This window comes from Morone saxatilis, unplaced genomic scaffold (genome assembly GCF_004916995.1).
Source record: "Morone saxatilis isolate NCDOM2014 unplaced genomic scaffold, NCSU_SB_2.0 Contig20, whole genome shotgun sequence".
Lineage (NCBI taxonomy): Eukaryota > Metazoa > Chordata > Actinopteri > Moronidae > Morone > Morone saxatilis.
The window spans coordinates 15,081,575-15,103,776 of NW_023339763.1; the positions used below are offsets into that span (position 1 = coordinate 15,081,575).

Genomic DNA, 22,202 nt, shown 5'->3' on the forward strand with positions numbered 1-22,202 from the left:
GGGGGGGGGGGGGGTGCATTAAATTAGCAGGAGTGTGATTGAGTGATCATTGAAATCATTATGGAAAAACAAGGAGATAAAGAGTCAGATATTCGTAGATAACACCAGCTGTTTTCCACTTAAAACACTAGTTCTTTTACTGTTAATTATTTTGTATTAAAATGTTTTGCAGTTGAACATGGTTTTATTTTAAGGAGGAATAGCAGCGGGGCAGAGGAGGATATATTAATTTAATACAGCTATCAAAGCAATCTACTGTATTATCCTGCTAATACTTCCTAGTAGAATGTGGGATGCAGGATAATTCATTAAGAAGTGGGGGGAAATTAAAAAGTTATCACCTCCATCAAGCAAAGTGGAACAACAAGCTGATTTACCATAAACAGTTTGCTTTGATTATTTAAATATCCCTTTTATATTCTGTTTTAAGTGTCGAGCAGCTATGGAAGGACTAAAGACAGCATACAGTCCGTGCTGAATACACCACACACTATCTGATCTTTGACCCACAATTCATCGTCCATCAGTGTTAAAAAATGGTGTCTGTCTCTGGACAGCTACAGCTGTAACATTTCAGTAGTGAGCAAAGTTTTTTTGTGTGCTTTCATGTGTATTTCATTGGAATGTGGGCTGGTAAGTGGTAAATGTGATTGCGTCTCACTTTGCAGAGGATCACAGAGATTAGTAACTGTAGGCGTTGCAGTTATTTTTGTAAAATACTACAAGTGTTGGTGCTGAACAGTGTTGTGCAAAAAATATTCAAAGAGCTCAAGAGGACTCTGTCAGGCTTCATATCTAAATAATGTTCTGTGTAAAAGCTTTTTTCCAAACATCCTTTCTTCCTGTATACACAGGAAATGGACTATAATCACCAGCAGTTACAATGAAAGTAACTTGGACACTGATATTAGGATTACACTGGATGAAGTAGTCTTTAAACTGGGAGATGTCGTGATGACATATATTAGATGTAGGTGTGTTTATTTACTTTAGGGCTGCAACTAATTATTAATTTATACCAACCACTGCTTTCCCAGTGTCCAAGGTGATGTCTCAGGTTGTTTGTTATCACCTGCCAAACTGTAAGATATTCAATTTACAACAATATAAAACAGGAAATCCGGAAATTCTCACATTTTGATTTGGAATGACTTAAATGTTTTTTGATTATTGCAAATTTATTTTGTGCTTGTCAGCTAATTAATTAATAGACTAATAATTCTCAACTACTTAACCTTGAGACTTATTTAATTAAATTTCCAGATAACTTGAAACAGTTTTATCTATGAAAAAGTGCACCAGTGTTTTTGAAACTAGTATCAAACCAACAGAGGTTAAAGACAGCCATCGATTGAAAGCAGATGTTTTGGACAACAAAGCAACATGTTAAAGCAAGTGGGACGTGGAAACAACACATTTTAAACAGTTGAGAAAAAACAACACGTTGGCCTCATCCAGGATTCAGAGTGATTCAGATGAGTTTATTGTGAACGTAAGAATGTAATAGGAATTCTCCTTTAAAATGTATATTTGATGTTAAAACCTAGTTTCAATGCATTTCATGCATCATTTTATTATTTAAAAGAAGCTTTTTCTTTTTTAGCTTAAATCAAAAAAATTACTAATACTTAAATAAACATCTAGAAACCAAATTAGAAAAAGGTGTTTGTTTTTAAAAAGATGTTTTAATGCAGATGTAGTATTTTGTGTGTGTGTGTGTGTTAGCGGATGCCAGACTTTACTGTTGAGCCTTATATTGGGAGCCTAATTCAACAAAACATCTTAATAACCCCAATGATAAACTCACACTGAAACTCCCATTTCCTCCAGCATCAATTTTCATGCAGGTGCTCTCCTTGATCATGGCACTCAGGAGAGCCGCATTAAATCCTGTTTATTGGTGAAACCAAACTGCCTCACCCTTGAGATGAGCTTTTGCGGGGGAACATGTAGGGCTCTAAAAGCCGGTCTGTGACAGAAACCTCATCCCATCAGTATAAGCACTAGTCACAATTCAGCAGAGACGATCTGAGAAAACAGCTGGGTGAAAAAAAACCCAACAAAAAGACGTTTTCACATGAAAAGAAGTCCCTTCACCCTAACCTAACTCTGCATCAAGTTTCATGTCGTCCAGGTCTCAGATTTTATTGGGATACTGAATCATAGCAGTGCAGCTCAGATTGTTTGTGCGCTGGCAGCCTGCCCCTCAAAAGATTACAAAAAATCAATTCTATTGTAATCACAGATCGTGACTAGGAGGGCTTAAGTCTTTATATCCGTGTGTCTGTGCATGTGTACCTATGTAAGTCTGTTCGATTCTCTTGTTCCAACTACTTTGTCCCTACAATGACGGAGTCTTTTCAACAGGTTCAGTGTGACTACAGGTGCGGTGTGTCGCTGGGAACACGGGGGACATTGGGGGATAAAAACAAACATGAGAGGAAAGACAATTTTAGGGTAGTGGGAATGTGTCTGTAGATGTAATTGACTGGTGAAACTCCATCGTTCACCCTAATCCCAGTATAAGCCATAGCTGATACTTGGCAGACAGTTTGGGCTTCGAAATATGTTCACTCTGTGATTTTAAATTCATTTATGTGTTTCTCTGAATGTAAATGAGTCTCATACGTGTCATTTTTATATTTCCTGCTGTGAGTGATGTTATATTTCTTTCATATTTTTTCTCACAGAGGTCCTGATGAACACTAAGATGGAGACTTCTGATCTCAAATGGACCATCTTCTCAAATAGCAAACCCGAGGTACGTAACCCCAGTTTCACCATGTTATCTGTATTACTAACACGGCCCTGGTGGTGACTGGGGGATTTTTGGTTTCCAGCTGTTCCTTTGTTACTTTGGCTATAAAGGAGTTCCTTATATGGCAGGTAACTGACAGAGTAAAGGGAACGCCGGAGTGAATGTGGATTTCAAAGTATATTGGAAGCAGATGCTTTGATTTATCCCATCAACCTTGGAGTTGAAGTCACTGGCTGCCCACAATTTTGAATACTGCAGCCAAAAAAAGACATATTTGTAATTTGATCAACTGAGGGGTGGTTGCTAGGGTATTTTTGCCAGCAGCGCCAGTGACCAAAACTGCTCAACTTGCTGATGTCTCAGATGGAAGACGGTTACAGTGATGCTGGCAAGGAGATTTCTGGAGCTGGACAGAAATACTCAACAAATGTGCATGTGCTTTTGATTAAGATGCAAAGAAAAAGCAGGCCGACAGTCTCTAAATAGTTTGTGCAGCCATTATCATCTGAAGCAGTTTATCTAAAGCTCCACATTGTCAAAAATATGGATGACTTGTGTTTTATAACACAAACTTAACACTAAAGAGTATAAATAATAATGGCAGGCAGCAGTGGGGAGGTACCATGAGCTGTCTGCATCAAAATAACATAAAAAGATTTATATATGGATTATTTATTTTTAGCATTAAAGGATTATGATTCAGTCATAGTAGATATTTTTGGCAACTTCTAACTCTGTCGGACATTAATTCTGGCTTCTGAGTTTCAAAAATACTTACACATCATTGTTGTACATTTAATTGTACTCATTAAATATTAGCTGTTGCGTTTTGAAAGACACAGAATAAAGCTAACAGTGTAATACCTTCACAGTGTATGTTAAAGTAAAATGTCTCACAGTATTTTGGTGTGCAGAAGTACATCTGTATATTTGCAGATTTCTCTGGTTTGCTTTCGTAACAAATTTTGAACAATTTATTTAAATGATTTATGTCAAATGTAGATGAGCCCTGTGGGATATTTTGTGCATCTTCATCACAGAAAACATTTTGTCCACGAAAATATGCCAAAGTCCATAGTATTTTTTTGGGGGGGGGATTAAAAGGGAAATTCTTCCCTCAAGAGGTTCAAACCTGGCTCTCAGTGCTCTGCTGCACTGTAATTCATTCACACCAGTATTCTGCCTCACTCAACACATCATCTGCAAATGGATTTTTAAAGATTTACATATTTACATAACTGAGTTTCTGAGCCTCAAGTTCAGCAAATCTGCTAAATTCTGCCCTGAGTATGTTAATTTCTTGCTTGTTTCCCGCTCTTGGGAACATAGTGATGGTGAACATGTTTGCTGTTGACTCAGAAGTCAGACATTAAAGCATTTTTCTGTTGCATTTGGCTTCCCAACAAATGTAGATTTCTGTGGAGGGGTTTCACTTCATACATTTTTGTGATATCCCCTCTGTATTCTTGTATTTTAGTCTAAAAGCGTGTTTGAAGGGTGAGAGCTGTGTCTGTCTCGGATGCTGTGTGCAGCAGTGTGCTCTGTTTGACAAGTGAGACTTGTATTCCCACTAGCTGGGCTGCAGCTCAGCAGGAGGAATGATTTAACAACGCAGATTTAAATTTGGGCTGGATCAAAAGTCACTGCAGGCCAGATCTGTCCCACAAGCCTCTGACAGGTGCAGTACAGCAGAGGACCAACAAAGAATCGCAACATTATTATGATTAATATGACTTTTATTGTGAATGTGAACGTCTTTACAGCAGAATTAAATATACTAAAGGCTCACAAAAATGTTCACAAGTTTTCTGGGTCAGATGTCATTTATACTTGCAACCTGACAACCCTTTGTTCTCCTCTTTGCTCTCAGTGGGAGGAAGTAAGCGGTTTAGATGAGGAGAACAACAGTGTGAGGACCTATCAGATCTGTCATCTGACTGACAGCTCATCCAGCCACTGGCTGCGCAGTGGCTTCATCCAGCGACTGGGAGCGTCTCAGGTTTACGTGGAGCTGCGATTCACCATGATGGAGTGTTCATCCAGGAACGCCCACCACCGCAGCTGTAAAGAGACCTTCAACCTCTACTACTTCCAGGCAGACTCCAATGAGGCCACGTCGACTTACCCCCCCTGGATGGAGAACCCCTACACCAAGGTACATCCACACCCACCCTCTGTATGATGTATTTTAATTAGTCACAAATGCTTGTTTACACATTGAACATCTGCATCAAAGGGGTGCTCCACCTTCTACGTAGGAAGATAAGTTTACTTGCCGTGATTAGTACCACTCTCACACACTGTGAGGACCACTGTATTTCACTCTTTTTCACTTTTGCAACTAACAATTATTTTCATTATCAATTAGTCTGACGATTATTTTCTGAATTATTCGATTAAGAATTTAGTCAATGAAACATGAAAAAATGGCATTCACAATTTAAGATATTCAACTGACTGTAAGATATGACAAAGAAAAACACCAAATCCTAAAATTGGAGAAGCTGAAACCATGAAATATTTGGCATTTTGCTTGAAAAATAGCTGAAAGGATGAATTGAAATGCAACCAAATTAATGAAAATAGTTGCAGATTAATCTTCTAAATGAAAAATCCTTGCAGCTCCAATTAATGATCTCAATCTAAGACATCACTGATGTCATTTAGGTTATCTTGGATTGAACTTGAAACTTGAAACCTGAAGTTTTAACAGAGGGTGTGTGTTAAAATGTGGTGGTGTGGAGTTTATAAGATACAAGAGTTTACTAGGCAAGGAAGGCCCAATGGAAAAAGTTATTGAACTGCATTATGGGAAGTAAGGAATCCAGTATTTAGTTTTTTGTGTTACTCATACTAGGGATTAAATGTATTAGTAAAGTTATTTTTTTATTCTTTTCAAAATGTCCGTCTCCTGCCCGTCCCCAAACTTTATAGAAGTGTAATATTATATTAAGTACCCTTTTAATGCATTTAAGAAGAAAAAAAAACAATTTAAAGTGTGAATTTACTAAAATTCTATGAGTTTACATCTGTCTCTTTGACGGTCTTAGTGAATCTCAAGTTTTTAGACTGACTTACTACATGCAGCCGGCTTCCATTTCCATTCCTTTATTTACAGTCATCAGCTTGCAGAGAACAAACCACATCGACATTGGATCACTTTTGTTATAAGTCCAAGTTACTGTCTGATGGGACAAAGAACTGTTTAGAAAACTCTCCTCATCGGTTCAGTCCGTTTCACAACCTGCGTGTTTGCTTATTGTTCATCTTGTGGGTTTCATTTTCCAAACACATAGCTTATGACTGCAGTACTATTCTGCATCTCATTGTCAAACCTCAGATGTTGCACCGTCCTTGAACACACCGCCGAAAGAGAGGTTTCAAAAACAGTGCCTGCTCCTCGACTTCATTACCACTTAATAATGTAACATTGACAGAAAAATAAAAGTGATGAAATGTTCACTGTGATGAATTACCTCTTTCCCAAGCACGTTTTAAGTCCCTGCGAGTTGAGGTTCAAAGCGTACTGTAACAAATGGGAAACAATGGCTGCCAGGAAGGTAGTAAATCAATCTAAAATCACAGTGGTATGCTTAGGAAAATGTTCAATAATGTAAAGCATATGTGATGTCTACTTAATGGGCTAAAATGCCTAAAACATGCAAAACATGGTCCTTGTTAGGACTGAGTCATGTGTGTTGGAATCTGGCCATTACATAAGATCTTTTCTCTTTCTTCCTGTCCTAGGTGGACACAGTGGCTGCAGACTTTCTACTGAGGAAGGGAGGGGAGCGGAAATTTAATGTGAAGACCTTAAGGCTCGGCCCTCTTTCAAAGAGAGGCTTCTACTTGGCTTTTCAGGCTCAAGGCGCCTGCATGGCCCTGCTGTCCGTCAGGGTGTTCTTTAAGAAGTGTCCTCCCCTGGTCAGTGCTCTTTCCTCTTTCCCCGAGACCGTTCCCCGTACTCTGGTGCAAGAGGCGCAGGGTGTGTGTGTGGAGCACGCCGCCCAGCAGGGGCCCCGACCCCGGCCGCCTAAGCTCTTCTGTGGGGAAGATGGCCAGTGGGTGGGCCAGCCAACAACCTCCTGCGCCTGCCTACCAGGGTTTGAGCCCGCTGAAGGACAAACACGATGCACAGGTAAGAAGGTTAGGCCATATATACAAGTATGTATATAGACTACACCCACATAGGCAGCAGTGCAGGCAGACTAAATAAGAAAACAATGGTAAGACGAGGGTGGGGTTCACTGAGGGTCGAAGTGTTGGAGAGGAAGCCAGAGACCGAGGAAGTTAATGAGGCAGGGGGAACGGCTGTGACACAGAGGGGACGGAGAGAGGTCAGGTGGAGCAGCACTTATCTCAAAGAGGAAGAGCAGGGTCAAAAGCTTACTGCTGCGACAGCTCATGGTTCAGCAAAGATAGAAGGAGCACAGGAGGACTGGAGAGGTGAAGAGAGCGAGAGCGGGGGGGTAGGCGCTCGAGGTAAAGATCATATCACTTTGAGAACATCAAAGCAAAGCAGACACAAAAAAAAAATGAAGGAAGAAGCAGAAGGATTCTCTCAGGAGCTGTGCAGCAGCTCTGTCTAATGAGTCCAATTAACAAGCCTCGTGCATGAACACCCCCCACACGCTCACACACACACCGCATCACACCAACACAGATAAATGTTGAGTGCTAAAAACAAAGAAACACATAAAGAAATGCTACATTTTCTCAAGAAGACCTGCGGTTGCGTTCGTCTGTGTTTGGAAGTAGGACTCAGTTTGATCTCCGTGGGAGGTATAATGATTTTTCATAACAAAAACATAATTTCCAACATTTTGCCTTTGGTGAGGTGAGGTTGACATTTTCCAGCGTTCTGTCACCGAAGAGAGATGTGAGAAAAAAACACTCACCAGACCATAAAGGGAAATTGCCTTTATAGCAAAATTTAACTGTTAATTTATTTCATAGGCCGGTCATTTCAGAAAATGAAATTGACGTCTGGTTGAAGTAATTTAGCTCTAATGTCATTATCTCCCATAGACAATACATATATTTTCTGGGTCAGACAAAACCCTTTAACGTAAACTTATGAATCCCGTCAAGTTGATTTAGCGTTTTAGATGAGCATGATTAGAATATTTAAACCACGTCTTTGAAATAAAGCTCTAACGGGCTATAAATACTGCTACATGGGAGGGGTATCTTTCCCTATGTGCCAGAATAGCTTTACAAACGTTATATAATACAAAAGGTTACAAGACAACACCCTAAATATTCCCAGATAGATTTTAAATTACGACAAAACGTTAACAGCTGTCAGTTTTAATAGTGTTTTAATATCATTATTTATTCCAGGCTACAACATTCTTACAACTGAACTCATTGACAAACGCTGTTTAGTGAACTATAGTAACTGTTGCTGGAAAACAGAAGGTGTCATTTTTGTTATCTGGAGGAAAATGAGAGCTCAGTAATGTATATATTTAAACAAACTTTAACAGGTGAGATATTCAGCAGCTCTCAGCAACACAGTTTTCACACGTGGGAAATTCCCGCTGGCAAAATGTCAATCGGAAAGGATCAGCCAAAGTGTGTTGACCCTGCAGAACGAGTCAGTTTTGACTGTAACAATGCTCCGCTTGGTGTGAAAGTTTATTGTTTTATTCCTCTCAGTCAGCAGCTGCATTTCAACAGCCACACTGAATGCATACTGCACAATAAACACTGCAGGTTTTGGTGACTGTGGCGTTACACGGCTCATCACTCATTCAACTGTTGGTGTGTTGAATCTAGTGTGTATGGAGGACAATGAGTTCAGATAGCTGCAGCTAATGACTATTATTCCTATCAAGTAATATATGTATGGTCTGTTTTAGTGTATGGTGTAAAACAAAATGAGTAAATCTACACATTTGAGAAACTGGACATTTTTGCTTTAATCGATTGGCCAAATTGTTGCCCATTGATTTTCTGTCAGTCAACCAATTCTTTAAACACTAGTTCAGACTCAGTTCAGCCTTTCCTCATGTGCCACGGTGCTGTTTCTGATTTCAGTGAGGAGACCATGTTCGGATCAATAAACAGAGCCTGTTCTTCGCAGGGACTCTCACGTTTCCTCTTGTTATTTAGATATGGTCAGGTAAATTCAGTCATGAGCAGCTTGTCAATGACAGACAGGTTTACTCACTAAATTGACTGTTACTATCAGATTCATTACTGTGATTGTCTTCAGTTTATAGCCCTCATTACATGGTTCTGTCTGTCTATAACCACCTGGCACCTAAGTACCCTGGAAAAAAAAACTGAAATGTATTTGCAAATTCAGTTTGACCCAGGTGTGTCAGGGACACAGTGCGTATGAAGATTTTGTGAAATGTTCTTTAGTATTCACAGGTCATGTCCAGAATCAGAATAATTCCCCTTCATTTGTTTTCCCCTCCTTTCCTCCTCAGCCTGTCCCGTGGGTCAGTTCAAGTCGGGCACAGAGGGACAGTGCACAGGCTGTCCTGGATTCAGCCATGCCACCATCAGGGGGGCTTCAGTGTGTGCGTGTCGTTCTGGATATTTACGTGCAGAATCTGACGCTCCCGACACCCCTTGCACTAGTAAGTATGCAGAAAACGGTACTTATGCACGAATCCGCATGCAAATATGGAGGTGCTAAGCAATTCAAGCATCCATTCGCTTTTTTTCACTCTTTACCTTCTCCTGGACTTCTCCACTTTTTGTTTTTACCGTCTTTGGTGCTATTTCTCTTTCCTTCTGATGTCATTTAGCCAAACTCCTATAATCTGCTTTGTGTCCATTGTCTCATTGCTGGGCATTGAGATGCATGTCTTTTGTGACAGGTTGTTGGGGGGTAGGGCTTTTCACTCCTAAGTGGAGTAGGCATTGATGGTCTCAAGTGACACCTCCAATGCGGATTCAGGAATTTCAATTCAGCCACATGTTGGTTGCGTGAATGGGAGGGACTTTTTAATTAGGTGCAGTCTTTTGGAATGGCCTTAAAGAGGATGTGAAACAATGTGAAACTGCTTCGAACTGTCGACAGTTCCTTTTCTCCGCAGGTGTGATATCAATGCCAACTAGAATTTACATCCACCAACTTTATTATTACTGATAACTCTAATTACAAAAGCATTATCTTAATTATAAATCACTTAAATAGGCCATTCCTATTACATATTCTGTTATTGTACTGGATTGCCTGTGCAATTCAGCACATCACTTACATTTTCAATTTGTTTGCTAAATTGCAAACCAACCGTGCCATCTGTAAACCATGCAGACCTTTTCCCCCCAGAAAATCAGTGTTTTACATTACTGTGACAGGCTTGGGGATTTTAATAAAGTGGATTCTGATCATAAAGTCATAAAATGTATTGCCTCTAAAAATCCCCTTTCCCAAACGTTGAATTCAGAATTCATTCGCACCCAGATTGTCTATGATGTTGCCCCACTTGGGTTTCCAATGAGAACACTATTAGCACTTAAGTTAGCTGCAGGCTCACTGACAAAGCTCTGTCTCCTTGGCAGGAACAGAAACTCATTCACAGTGGCTGAGTGGTATTGCTATTTAGTTATGCTTGGCTTGAGGCAATAGCTATCTTCTTACAATTTTCAGACGGTGATCATTATCATCCAGTTTTAGACAAATGTAATTGCACTACTTAAATCCTGCAACACATATGCTGCTGCTGTGACGCAAATCCACTGCAGGAGCAGCGTTGCGCTTCGTGACTACATGTGCAGAATGCAAACTCAAAATATTCCCACATATATGGAAAGATGTGAACAAATGGTCATTGTGGGTCATGGAAAGGTAAAGTGGCAGTAACATGACAGAGCAGAGATTATAATTTGAGTTGATAGAGAAATGTTATACGCTGTGATTGCATCAGGGCTCAGAGATACCTACATTTTAAAATATGATGACATTTTTGACCAAATAATGTGACAGTATTTTAGGGATGACTACTACTGCTACTGGTGCTTTCTAAAGGTATTTAGTCAGTAGAAAAAATGGAAAAATCATCATATGTAATGTTGCTATAATGACTCTGCTGAATCAGTCTAACACATTTAGAAAATTGCACCAGGGCCTGACAGTAATGCTGCTGTTCAGCATTTAAAGGAATAGTTTCACATTTAGGCGTATTTTGAGACCAACACCACTGTCATGTCTGTATGGTAAATATGAAGCTGCAGTCAGCAGACTGTTAGCTTAGCATAAAGACAAGAAACGGGGAAACAGGTAGGGTGGCTCTGTGTAAAGCTAGAACAATCCACCTACCTTCAGCTCACTAATCAAGATGTTATTGTTTGTTAAATCCGGATTTATGCGGGGATACTGTGTCTTCCTGGAGTCTTCTCTGGCTGCATGGCAAGTCACAGGGACGACAAAACTCTAGGAAGTCACTGCACCCAGCCAAGTAATAGACACAACCCAAACCCCTGTGTGAAAAGCCAGGCTGTTTCTAGTCTTAATGTAAAGTTTAGGTAACTGTAGGTGTAGGTCTCACTGTAGGTTATTTTTTTGTCACTGTAGGACCTCCCTCGGCCCCACGCAGCATCGTCACCCAGATCAACGACACCACACTCAGTCTGGAGTGGAACGAGCCTCTGGACAACGGCGGCAGAACAGACCTGAGCTACGCTGTCAAGTGCTCTGTGTGCAGGTCACCCAAGGGGCTGTGCCTGTCCTGTGGAGACAGCGTCAGCTACCGGCCTGCGCAGCAAGGCCTGCTGGGTCGAAGGTTGGAGGTGTGGGGCCTGCTGCCTCACACCACATACACCTTCACGATCCAGGCCCTCAATGGGGTGTCTCAGCTCAGCGGCAAGGACCCTGCCAGTGAAAGTGTCAACATCACCTCAAGCCACAATGGTAAGAGGCAGGCAGGAGTAGGTAGAAAGGTAGAAATAGTGAGAATTTCTTGGGTTATTTATAATTCTTCTGCCATCTGTGCAGTGCCATCGCTGGTGTCTGTGATCCGGAAGAGTGACTCCACGGAGAGCAGTCTGACTCTGCACTGGTCAGTCTCAGCTCAGCCACACTACACCATCCTGCAGTACCAGCTTCGCTACTGTGAGAAGGTGAGAACTCCCTGACAACATCTCTCACACTGTCTGCCTTGAAGGTCACATACTGTTCAAGTTTCATGGTTTTATTTACAGGTTCAGTACTATGGCTCAAAATTTAGAAAACATGAGTCACAATAGAAGAAATATAAACAGGGTTAGTGGTAAATGTGGATTTCCTCACACAATTCAAAAACATGCAGGTCAAGTGAACTGAAACCCAGATTGCCTGTAGACCGCCAAGCCAAACAGTTATGCTTCACATATTTCACAATGTAAATGATTTATTTCAGCTAAAAGAACCCCTCCAGACATGTATTAAAACATATACAAATATATGGAGAGGAATATGTGTTTTTTTTTTTTGTTTTTTTTAACTTCACTGCAAAGTCCATTCTCAGTGTATGTTCACTGGTGGATTGAAGATTCCACTTCACACATATATAATACGTATCTAACGTATGTAAGTTGTAAATTGGACCAGGAATGACTTTCAAACTATTGGGATGTCACAAATCATGTGTAGGCCCTGCCCCTTAAAATCAGATTATCAATGAGCACAGAGAAACTCTGCACATACATCATTCTGCACAGTGAACAACACACAAGAAATACCTGACTCAGAAGCACCATCATACAGCTTGGACACATGACGCTCTCGTGTGACTGAAATAAATCTCAAAACATATGCAAATGATGATATTGTGTAATTATTCTTTAATGTACCGTGAGTATTATGCAATAATAAATATGAGATATTTGGATCCATACAGATAACCCTTCAGTGGCTTTGTAGCAGTCTTTTAGAGTTTGACTTTTTGTCAGTTACTTCTGTCGCCTCCTTACTTATTCCTGTTGTGTTTTCACACGGTAGGAGCGACGTAGTGAAGATCAGTGCCACTACGTGGAGATCAACAGAAACCAGGCCGTGCTGACAAACCTGCGGAGGGCGACGCAGTACGAAGTGCAGGTTCGGGCACGCACCATGGCCGGTTATGGCAGTTTCAGTCCTTCAGCCATCTTCCGCACCCTGCCTGATGGTGAGACACGTTTCTGTTTGCTCTTGAAAAGAAAAGAGAGTGAGTTTTCACACACTTTTTTTTTTCTTTCATTACCATTGGGAAGGTTTTACAAATTCATTCTGCACAATCAGTGGCTGCACAGTTTCTCGTTATGAATTTATTGCCTGTGTCCTTGTATTGAGTTAGTGTTCTTGTATTGAGCACCTTTTAATATTATAAATTCCTTTCATGTTCCTTCTTTCCTTCTCATACTTTTCTGTACTACCACTGTAAACCTCCTCTCATGATTTCTGTCCTTACATTACTCTAACTCTCTCTCGCTCTCTTTTGTTTGTCTCCTCTCTCAGGACAAGACTCTGCCTCCCAGTTCTTGGTACCTGGCATCCTTATCGCTGTTGGGATGCTGCTGCTCGTCACTTTCGTCTTTGTGGCCGCCTACTGCATACGGTGAGAACGAGGGAAAAGGCAAACAGGCAGAGGAAAAAGATAGATTTGGAAGGCAAAGAAGCTGACAGAATAACAGGAAAAGGGGGGGGAAATCGAAAACCAATAACAACCGTGACCCCAATTTTACAGTTTTTCACCACTTTGTTCTTTTGTTTATACAAATCATATCTTATCAACAGTGCGTTTGCACTCTGTTACCCACACCATTTTCTTTCTGTGTGAGGCAGTTCAGACACAAAGCAATGCTCATGATGTCTTTTGCTTACACAGCTAAAAGTTATCCTGCTCATTAGAACATTTTCCTTAGGCTTCATTGTTTGAGTAAATAGTGTTGGATGCCATCAGAGGGAGAAAAGGTGTGTGTGTGTGTGTAAAGGAGAGGGAGAGAGATTGAGAGAGATGACGATTGAGGTAGAGGGCAGGGAGAGACAGGATGCAGGCGTCCCAACCCTGTTTCCACAGGACAGGAGAACAATAGCTGTGACCTTGTGACACACACGCACACACACACACGCACACACAAACCAGTGGCTGAGGCCCAGATCTGCCACTAACCAAGGGTGGTGCATTATTGCTATTTTAAGCTTATGAGGTGGGAGAGGGAGAGAAATGGAGGAAGGCAGGGATCCAGTAGCTACAGGGTTGTTACAGTCTTGCAGGGATGAGTTTGTGCCAGCAGAATTATAATGGAGCCGCTTATGTCAAAGAGCAGAACCATAGAGGCTGACTCAGGTATTCAGCATTACCACAAGCCACCGTGTGTTGTGCGTCTGAAATCTCAGAGAGAAACAAAAGCCTTTTTCTCAACAAGGCAAAGTTTATGTGTCAAAAAACATAATAAAAAGACGGCTGTGTGTCCTTAAAGGCACTGTATCTCTGTTGGCTAGAGGGTATTGGTCTGTAGCCGAACTGACCTCTGACCCCTCAGTGCATGAGGCCAAGATAGCAGAATATTCCCCAAGGCAATCAATAAATTATAATTTTTTTTCTGTTTGTTTGCATCCTTGTCATACAATGTGTGATTTTTGACTAATTTTTGCTTTTTGTTTAGTTTGTACTTTAATCAGAGAGGCATCTTTGTAATTGCACTGTCTTTGCAAATGAATAATCACATAGTTAGAATTTTTGAACAATTGATTTGCATCACATTTGGCTGATCAAGCATTATGATTGCGTGCCAAAACAATAACAATACTGATCTCTTTCTACCTGCAGCAGACACAGCCGAGTAAAGGATCCAGAACTGAGCGACAAAAATAACCAGTACCTCGTTGGCCAAGGTAACGGATCAAGGACACGCAGCACTAAACCTCAGCTTTGATTTACAATTCACATCTAAAAAAAATAAAAAATTGAATGTGTCTGGGGCTCATTGCTGCTGATAGTACGCTAACATTTCTTCTTTTTCCTTTCCCACGACTCTGTTTGTCTTTCTCTCACAGGGGTCAAGGTTTATATCGACCCCTTCACCTACGAGGACCCTAATGAGGCAGTGCGAGAATTTGCCAAGGAAATTGATGTTTCCTTTGTTAAGATTGAGGAGGTTATCGGTGCCGGTAAGCCCCAGCCGTGTTTTTCCCATTATTCACAAATGAGTAAACTTTTAAACTCACTGACCGAATGTTATTTTTTTATTGTCCTCTTTCAAAATAACATTATTAAAAATGTATCTAATTTATTTTTGTCGAAGTCAAATTGATTCTGTGACATTTAAAACCACTGTCTGCATTCTTCTCTATCAGACAGAATTCAATACTGCAGCGTAAATAAAGCAATTAACTGATAAATGTTAGAAATATTACCAAGAGAACCACTAGCTGCAAGCGAGCTTTAGGTTTCTCCAGTACAGCCGTCAAACTTATGTGTGGTAAACACCTGTTAGAGAAAACAGTCCTAATGTGTGTATGTGTGTGTGTGTGTGTGCGCCGCAGGAGAGTTCGGGGAGGTGTGTCGAGGACGGCTGAAGATCCCAGGAAAAAAAGAAAACTACGTAGCAATTAAGACCCTAAAAGGTGGCTTCACTGAGAAGCAGAGACGGGACTTCTTGTCTGAAGCGTCCATAATGGGTCAGTTCCAACACCCCAACATCATCCATCTGGAGGGGATCATCACGGCCAGCTGTCCAGTCATGATCCTCACAGAGTTTATGGAAAACGGAGCTCTGGACTCTTTTCTGCGGGTCAGTCTGAACACACAAGAACTCCCACAATGAAACACACATTTTCTTTTTACTCATTCTCCAACTGAACCGTCTCTGTCCTCCATAGCTGAACGACAGCCAGTTCACTCCCATCCAGCTGGTGGGTATGCTGCGCGGCATCGCCTCCGGCATGAAGTACCTGGCAGAGATGAGCTACGTCCACCGAGACCTGGCTGCCCGCAACATCCTGATCAACAGCAACCTGGTCTGCAAGGTGTCCGACTTTGGCTTGTCACGCTTCTTGCAGGAGAACTCCTCTGACCCGACCTATACCAGCTCTCTGGTGAGTTGACAATCCTCTTTAGATGATGCAGAAACACTACAGTATATCTGCCTGTCATAGGGTATTTATACATTTCCTTGTCAAATCATATTCATTTTAATATTAATATTATCATATTAATTCACAAAATTCACATTTGTTTTTTTGCAATAATCCAAACAGGGCTCGCTTTCTTTCTCTCTCTCACTGTTGTCTTTTCTGTGCAGGGAGGTAAGATCCCAATCCGCTGGACAGCACCAGAGGCGATAGCCTTCAGAAAGTTCACATCAGCCTCAGATGTGTGGAGCTATGGCATTGTCATGTGGGAGGTCATGTCCTTTGGAGAGAGACCATACTGGGACATGAGCAACCAAGATGTAAGTTTAAGCAAAAAAAAAAAAAAAACATTCTTGACAATGGGTTTTGTTCGGCACAGTACGAAGCAGAGCTTTTACAAAACAAAATATAGCATTTGCATTCTGAAAAAAAAAAAAAATAGTTTGAACTTTTCAGGTAATCAGTGAAGTGTAGCTTAATCATGCGATTGCCAACTACACAGTCTTATTTAAGTTCAGGGTTTCCTAACTTTTTCCTCCTCTGTATTGTTTATTTTTTTCTTCCTGCTTGTACCCTTCAAGCAACTCAAAATTGATTAAAGTCAAGGCATTGGTTTGAATAGTGATCATTTTCCTTCCTATCAGGTAATCAATGCCATAGAGCAGGACTACCGGCTGCCCCCGCCCCCTGACTGCCCCACCCACCTGCACCAGCTCATGCTGGACTGCTGGCAGAAGGACCGCTCGGCGCGCCCTCGCTTCGCCGACCTCGTCAGCGCTCTGGACAAGCTGATCCGCAACCCTGCATCGCTGAAAATAGTGGCTCAAGAAGGAGCAGGGTGAGAGTGCACATGTGTTTGTGTGATTGACAGAAAACCTGCCCCCAGTAAGGTCACAATGACAGTGAATATACAGCTTGAGAATGAACAGAAAAAAGGAAGCATGTCTGTCCTTTCACAATGTCAACTTAGTGTCCATTTAGAGTGCTAACTGTCACAGGACAGACATCAGCCCCCTACTGCCCAATCTTATGTACCACCTTAATGTCCTGCTGTGACCTGTCAGCCACTTGCTGTGCCCATTTCCCTTCCTCCACATTCTGCCTGTCAGCTTTACGCATACAGCAGAGGACGCTCCACCCCTGACAAATTCCATTGTTTGTCCCTGTCAGTCACTCAGCCTCAGATTATACCTCTGCTTGTCGACTGGAATGTTGCTGCAGGATATATATAAGATCCTCACTGTTGTTTTGATGACAGTGTGTGTAAGTTGTCCCTTTTGTTTCTGTTCTCCGTCCCCCAGGCCATCCTACCCCCTGCTGGACCAGCGTGCACCTTTAGCCCTCTCGTCGTGTGCTTCAGTGGGGGAATGGCTGAGGGCCATCAAGATGGAGCGCTACGAGGACAGCTTCCTACAGGCTGGCTTCAACTCAGTGGACCAGCTGGCCCAGATCACCACACAGTCAGTTCCTTTCTCCAGATTTCTTATCTAAACTGATACTTATTTATGGAGGAACAGTTTCTCTTCACACTTTGTGGCTACGTGTTGAGGGATCTAGCCTCGTAGGTTTTAGCAGTGACGGTTGCAAACTGGCTAAATTATTCCTTTGAAAAGTTATAACCACTATTTCCTGAATTTAAGTATGGAAGCCCAGAGCGCAAAAACGTGATGATGTCCCGTCTAATCAGGTTGGTTTTTTTTTCCGTTTGTGTTTTAGGGATCTGCTGCACATGGGAGTGACTTTGGCTGGGCATCAGAGGAAAATCCTCTCCAGCATCCAGACTATGACCTTTCGGAACAAGAACACTGCAACAGTGACCTTCTAGCTGACTTGCCTCCTAACCTGGACGTGAACACCAGCACGCAGGAGCAGCCGTGTACCGAGAGCACTCTGGATCCTCTCCTGCGACCCACTTTGAAAACGGACTCCGAGAGAGATCGGCAGAATTTATTAACGACCAGAAGAAAATTAGAAAAAATAAATGACTAAAGATGACTTTCCCATCGCGATGAGAGTCAGCCAGGGATGAGCCCCTGTCACCCGCAGTGACAAGGGCATGAAGTTGACTCATTTTTACAGTTTTGTCGTCGGTGTGTTTCTATCCACCCAAGGTTAGGACCCAAAAGATGTGCTAAACCAAGAGGAGACGGATCAGAGTTTACAAAGTTTCTGTGGTATCATGTCATTTTGAAAACTGGCAGTTGACTGGTTTGTTGTGCCAGTCACTTCACCAAAGGAGACAAAAAGAAAAACCAGTGCTAATCCAAGGATTTCAGTTTTCATATTGTTGTGTAATTATTAATGCGAACTGCTTTCACTTTGGCTGTTTTGCATTCAGTTCCTCTGGATTACTACACAGACCCCTTCCACATCAAGACTGACCATTTTAGCTGTTGTATTTTTCTTTCTTTTTTTCCCCATTTTTTTCATCAACATTACCTCCTTTTTACTCAGGTGTGATATGTAATGCAGACTTTGGAGAGCGCTGTACTCGACCTAATCAGACTTCTTTCATCTTCCCCCAGTCTGGCTCTCCCCTCACCAGCTCCAAATGTGAGGAGAAGAGAGACACAGAGACATATCAGCACTTTTGTCATTTCAGAGTGAATCGTAATCTCCAGTAACTCCATGTGTTTCTCTTGGAGGGTGGCTGGTTATTCCTTCTGCCTGTGTTTCTGCTGGCAGCTCAGTTTATTATTATTGTCAGACTGAACAAGGACCAAGTGGACTCAGAGACCAGAGAACACTGTAGAATTGGTTTTCTTTGTAGAAATTTACCAAGGAAGCTATCTGCCCTCAAACTTGTTTTTCTTGATATAACTGATACATTTTTAATTATCTTATCCTGTATTCTCCATCTTCCAGTGCCATACAGTCGTCTTTGTGGACTTAAATGCCAATTTTGTAAAGCGGAAATCTCTCATGAGTGATTCTTGTCTCATTTAAATGTACCTTAAAGTGTTACTTTTACATTTTGAAGTCAAGTGTATTATTTTCCTTCATCAGATGCTGGTTGTGTAGTCAGCAAATTGTTTCTGCTTTTGCCTCAAAGCTGCACAAAAATAGTTTTACCAGTCTTAACATTTAGCATTGAAAACAATACCCATTTATCAGCTAAGCTCACAAGCTAGCTTGCAGCCAGCAATATCAATTGGTTTCAGGTAAGAATGCTAATAATTGCTGTTTGATTAGCAGAGCAGCGCTTCCTCACGTTTTAAGTTTAGTATATTATTTTCCGTTATCAGATGCTGATTCTGTAGTTGGCAAAACGTTCAGCTTTTGCCCCAAAGCTAGACAAAAATAGTTCTTAACATTAAGCATGGGAAACAATACACATCTACCAGCCAACAGGCTAGCTTGCAGCCAGCTTTATCCATTGTTTTCAGGGTAGAAAGCTAATTACTGTTTGATTAGCCGAGCAGCCCCCCCACGTTTTAAGTTTAGTATATTATCTTCCTTTGTCAGATGCTGAATGTGGGGTCAGCACAGTGTTTCTGCTTTTGCCTCAAAGCTTCTCAACATTTAGCATGAAAAACAATACACATCTACTAGCCAATAGGCTTGTAGCCAGTAGTATCCCTGGGTTTCAGGGTGGAATGCTAATAATACTGCAAAACTGCTGTTTGATTAGCGAGTACCCCCCACATGTTATTACAAGTGCTTGTTGAGGAGGAATAATAAACTGGAGTTCAAAATGTCAAAGTATTGCTCAAAGTCTTTGCATCTCTTGAAGGATAATACCAGCTTTTTTGACATTGAGGTTATGTATAATTTTCCCGGTTTAGCTCACAAACCTGCAGTGAATCAGGTAAATGAAGCTTAAACCGCCACTAAACCATACTCAATGCAAAATACATAGAAACACTTGCTAAATGGTTTTACCTTCGTACTGTAGTGCTTTATTTTTGCAACTGGTCATTTGGATTTTTCTCTGCATCACAAAATACATTTTTTTTCCCCTAATAAGTGACGCCAGTGGAGCCGATTTTTCCTAACAGCTCCTTGGACATTAGAATTGCATTTATCATGATTCCATAAAAGAATAAAATACATATGTGTTGGGCCTAATCAAAAACACTGGTATTGTCATGCGAGAGTGAGAGATTCCTTTAAGGATTGTGGGAAGTGCGGTCTTCATATTGAAGATTTCAATAAAAATCATCTTTGAAATAATGAATAGATAAAGTATGTTTTGATTACTGTCCTGTGTGTAGGCTAATCTGTATTCAGTATTCATAATAAAGATACACACAAGTGTTTACCACCATCGACTCATTTGTTTTATAGCTTATTAACATGCCTGATGGCCTCGCTTAAAGTGGCGCTTGAAGCCTGCGCTAATATACGTGGATGTTGTCCAACAGACGTCAAAGGAAGTTCCTATCTCACCTGGAAGTGAAAATCCACATAATTTACCTGTCTCTGGTCCAATGACACGCTGTTGTGTCCCAGTGACCCTGATGACTTCTGTCCCAAATTCAGAGTAAATCAGCACACAACAAAGCCACTCCTCCTTTCCTAAAACACACCAACATTTCTGGATTTGCTTGAACCTTTATTCTCTAACTGAGTTGTATTTCAGCGCTCCTTGATGTGAAGTAAATAAATTGCTCCGGGTTCTCTTGTTTTTCTATCTTTGGTTAGATAATACCCCGCCTGAATCGTCTACAATAGTAGCAGAAATGTGCGAGTACAATGTGTAATGGGGTATGTTTTTCTTGTCTTCTTTGTGGCTCTTGTTGCAAACATTCCTCTCATCTATCCCGTCGCCCCCTTTTTAATAATGAGAGAGAAATCGGAGACTGTGATAGTGAGAATTGAGTCTCACTCCCCCTACGTTTCCCAGCTTTGCTTTCTCCCAGCCTTTCCTCTTGCCTTCTGTTTCTCCAGAGAGCCTTTACCCTCGAGGGCTTGAAGCTTGTCCTCTCCTATGTTTCCCTTCCTGGTCCTCAGCCCTTTTAATCATGAAGAGATGTTCTTTTCTTCTCCCGTGCCTCGGGCTGAGAGCAGCTTATAGCACAGCATAAGCTTAAACTCTCACACTCAATTTTTTTTTTTTTCTCTCCTCCTATCCAAAGCTACCATAACCAGGCGAAGCTGCCCGGGCTTCAAGAAGTGTTTAGGTTCATTGATTAATGTACTTTGATTATCTCTGTGTTACTGACTCATTCCTCTTGTTCTAGTGCTCTCGTGTGGCCCACAAAGTACAGACCTGCGCGAGTGGCGCTTCCATGTAGTGGAGATAAATAACGATGAGTAACTGTCCCTGTAAGCATGTTTTTTTTTTAACCCCACAGAGTATTTTGGTGTGTATGAATCTCTGCGTCAGAGTGATTCATTGTTTGAAACAGAGAGTTGGGCATTAATCTCTGGTTTCTACTTCTGTCAGTAGTTTGCGTGACCTTTGACCTCACCATATAGTCCACATCTAGCCTCAGCTTTGTCTGTGTGCCTGAATGGCCATTCATTAGGGCAGCTGTCGAGCAGAGAGCAGACCAGGCCGACCAGGTTTTAGTATTTGGTGGATTGTGTCATTCCCCTCGCATTCCTGTGTGCATTCAAGTGTGGAGAGTGTGTGTGTGTGGGTGGATGGTAGTGGTGGGTGGGGGTTAACCACTGGGACAGGTACATGTGTGTTCACAAGTGGAGCAGGGGGGATAACAGACCATCTGAAATGGTTTCACCCCAGCTGCAGCAGTAAGCAGCGCTGAAAATCAAAAGTGTGGTCCTGCATCAAATGTGCAGCGTTAAAGGTCTGCTCAAGTGATTTCATGTTGCACTTCCATAAAGTTGGGGGACTCCTGGGAGACATTTTTAAAGGATAGGGAAACTAAAAACAGGCTAAAAAGATCCAGAATTTTAGCTTCTAGTGTGGGTCAAGCTCCCAAAGAACTGTATCCTACAGTTCCCATAATGCGACTCAGTTGTGTCTTTCATTAGACCCTCTCTGCCTCTTAAATACCCATTTCTTTCAAACCCCACACCTCCAGTTTGTAATGCAGGCTTTCTGTATAAAACTGCATAAGAGAAGACATCAGGGTTAACTTTGGAAAGCTCCCTCCAGAAGACATTGCGCAACAGTTTTCACAGAGTAAAGGTGTCAGTATGCTTCAATAGAAGTGCTTGTCAGATGGTTGAACAGCAACCTGAACCCCCAGCTCGAGCACTTTTCTTCATTCTTTTCACGACTGTGTCTGTATAAAAACGAGTGCAACACTGTGACGGCCTCTCTACCTGAATATGTGTGGCATTCTCCCCACATAATGATTATCGTATCTCTCTCCTCTTAATGACTGATGGCTTTTAACCCGACGTTCGACTGGAACTATTTGGAACAGCTGCAAACACTTGGTGGGTGGACGACACGTTGTACAAACTAGTTTGTTTTGA

At 41.6% G+C, this 22,202-nt stretch overlaps 1 protein-coding gene across 1 annotated transcript in view; it reads left to right on the forward strand.

Moving 5' to 3' along the window:
* ephb4a (eph receptor B4a) overlaps window positions 1-18,969 on the forward strand; it is a 33,461-nt gene extending 14,492 nt beyond the window's left edge. The window contains exons 2-17 of the mRNA XM_035666644.1: window positions 2,691-2,761; window positions 4,629-4,913; window positions 6,506-6,896; window positions 9,199-9,351; window positions 11,295-11,630; window positions 11,715-11,839; window positions 12,699-12,864; window positions 13,194-13,293; window positions 14,509-14,573; window positions 14,736-14,849; window positions 15,225-15,472; window positions 15,561-15,776; window positions 15,983-16,132; window positions 16,457-16,650; window positions 17,114-17,272; window positions 17,529-18,969. Coding sequence (XP_035522537.1) covers window positions 2,691-2,761; window positions 4,629-4,913; window positions 6,506-6,896; window positions 9,199-9,351; window positions 11,295-11,630; window positions 11,715-11,839; window positions 12,699-12,864; window positions 13,194-13,293; window positions 14,509-14,573; window positions 14,736-14,849; window positions 15,225-15,472; window positions 15,561-15,776; window positions 15,983-16,132; window positions 16,457-16,650; window positions 17,114-17,272; window positions 17,529-17,637 — 2,882 coding nt within the window. The 3' untranslated portion in view covers window positions 17,638-18,969. The remainder of the gene's footprint in view (window positions 1-2,690; window positions 2,762-4,628; window positions 4,914-6,505; window positions 6,897-9,198; window positions 9,352-11,294; window positions 11,631-11,714; window positions 11,840-12,698; window positions 12,865-13,193; window positions 13,294-14,508; window positions 14,574-14,735; window positions 14,850-15,224; window positions 15,473-15,560; window positions 15,777-15,982; window positions 16,133-16,456; window positions 16,651-17,113; window positions 17,273-17,528) is intronic.
* Window positions 18,970-22,202: the final 3,233 nt, after the last annotated feature.